This window comes from Plasmodium relictum, assembly GCF_900005765.1.
Source record: "Plasmodium relictum strain SGS1 genome assembly, contig: PRELSG_00_v1_51, whole genome shotgun sequence".
NCBI classification, from domain to species: domain Eukaryota; phylum Apicomplexa; class Aconoidasida; order Haemosporida; family Plasmodiidae; genus Plasmodium; species Plasmodium relictum.
This window is the reverse complement of record NW_021628706.1, coordinates 1,393-3,308: the sequence shown is the minus strand read 5'-3', so window position 1 is coordinate 3,308 and position 1,916 is coordinate 1,393. Positions and strand designations below refer to the sequence as shown.

At 19.6% G+C, this 1,916-nt stretch overlaps 1 protein-coding gene across 1 annotated transcript; it reads left to right on the top strand.

Moving 5' to 3' along the window:
* Positions 1–719: 719 nt before the first annotated feature.
* Positions 720–1,596, top strand: PRELSG_0004200 (Plasmodium exported protein, unknown function; the record flags this gene model as incomplete). Its single annotated transcript, XM_028676412.1, has 2 exons — positions 720–914; positions 1,033–1,596. 2 exons carry the CDS (start codon positions 720–722, stop codon positions 1,594–1,596), a joined length of 759 nt encoding a protein of 252 aa, XP_028531229.1.
* Between the last annotated feature and the right edge of the window lie 320 nt (positions 1,597–1,916).

Below are 1,916 nucleotides of genomic sequence, written 5' to 3'. Positions count from 1 at the left end.
AAGAGTAAAAAATAAAATAGCTAAAAAACGAAAAAAATTATTGTTGAATAGCATAATAAAAAAAAAGAAAAAAGAAAAAAGTATTATTTAAATGAAAAATGATTTAATAATTAACAAATAAAAAATTCAAATGATGGTAAAACAAAAATGGAAATGATAATTGATATGAATAATTCATCTGTGAATAATTTCATCTAAATTTTTTTAATTTTATATTTTTAAATTATAAATTTTATATTCTTATGCATTTATGCACGTAATCACACATTTTACATACATCAATAAAGCATTTTGAAGTATTAATTTTAAAATATTTTATTTATACTAAAAAAAAACTTTTAATATATCAATGAAAACAGAAAATAAAAAAAAAAATAGATAAATATCTTACGTATATTTATTTTTTTGAAATTTTGAAATTCCCAAAAAAAAAAAAATATCGTAATATTCAAGGCATAGAATTATAGAAATTTATACAATTTTAATTAATGTATAATTTCTCTATCGATATTATAAATTAAATAATTTAAATTGAAATATTAAAAAAAAAATTTCCTTTTAAAATTATATAATATTTTCTTATATAATTTTATTGTTTTCTAAGTTAAAAAGATTTATCTTGATTTTAATTATAAATAATAAAAAACACTAGAAATATATTAAGAACGGTTTTTTATTAGAGAGAGTTATTTTTTATTTTAAAAATATAGGACTTAAGTATGATATATTTTAAAGGATCAAATGGTGATTTAAGGAAATTCCCTTTAGATTCTAATAATACTACCATCAAAAGTTACTCCACATATTTACATATAAATAAAGGAGAAACAGATAAAAAGAAGAGCAATATGTTTCATGTTTGCTCAAAATTTTTTACTGTGTTATTTCTTGAACTTTTATGTTTTCTTTTAGGAGTAATATGGAATTCATATTAAAATTTTTCCTATTTTTATAACAAAATAATTATTTAAATTAACATTCTATTAATATAAATATATTTTTTAATGTTTTAATTTTAAAATTTTATTTTAGTATTTATTCAAAGAGGAAAACCTACAAAATTTTGTACCAAAGTTCAACAAAGATCACTTAAGGGTTCTAGGAGAGAAAGAATCAGAGGATGTAGATAAACTTATACACTTGGACGAACCATATAAAAAATTTGAAAAAAGTTTTAATAAACATATAGATTTATTAATAAATCATACGTCTACATCTTGGGAAGATATGTGTTATTTTAGAAATGTAAGAATTTCCTCATATGGAAAAATGTGGGAAAAAGAAAAATTCGAGCATTGGGTTAATAAAACGTATAAGAATGCAACAGATTTTTATGGTAAAATTTCTGAAGAGTATAAGATATTTAAAAAAAGCCATCCTACTGATAAAGAACTCTCTACCTTTTTCAAGAAGAAAAAAAAAGAGTTATACAAATTTGAAGGAAAAGAACATGAACGTTTTTTGGAATATATGCAAATATGTATAGAAGAGTGGATTCACATAGAAAGAACACATAATCCTAAGACTTTTTCTTCATGCAGTTTATTTAAAAAAAAAGGAAATTATCAATTGTTAATAAATGAACAAGATAAATAAATTTATGTAAAAGATAAAATAGAAAATAAATGATTCATTAAATGGAGTGTCTAGAACTTTTATAATGAATCCGTGTTTTAATTTATATTTTAATCATTATAGTTGTGTAACATTTAATACACATTAATCAATAAGTAGTAATAAAAAACTATTTTAAGTTGTACTATGAAGGAATATAATACAAATAATAATTCATTTATGTATCTATTGTATTGATTTGTTAATTGGTTGCTTAATGACTTTGCTAGAGCATTAAACAAACAAATTAATAAAAAGCGTGTATAACTAAGTATCGTTTATATATATATTCGTTTTTATTA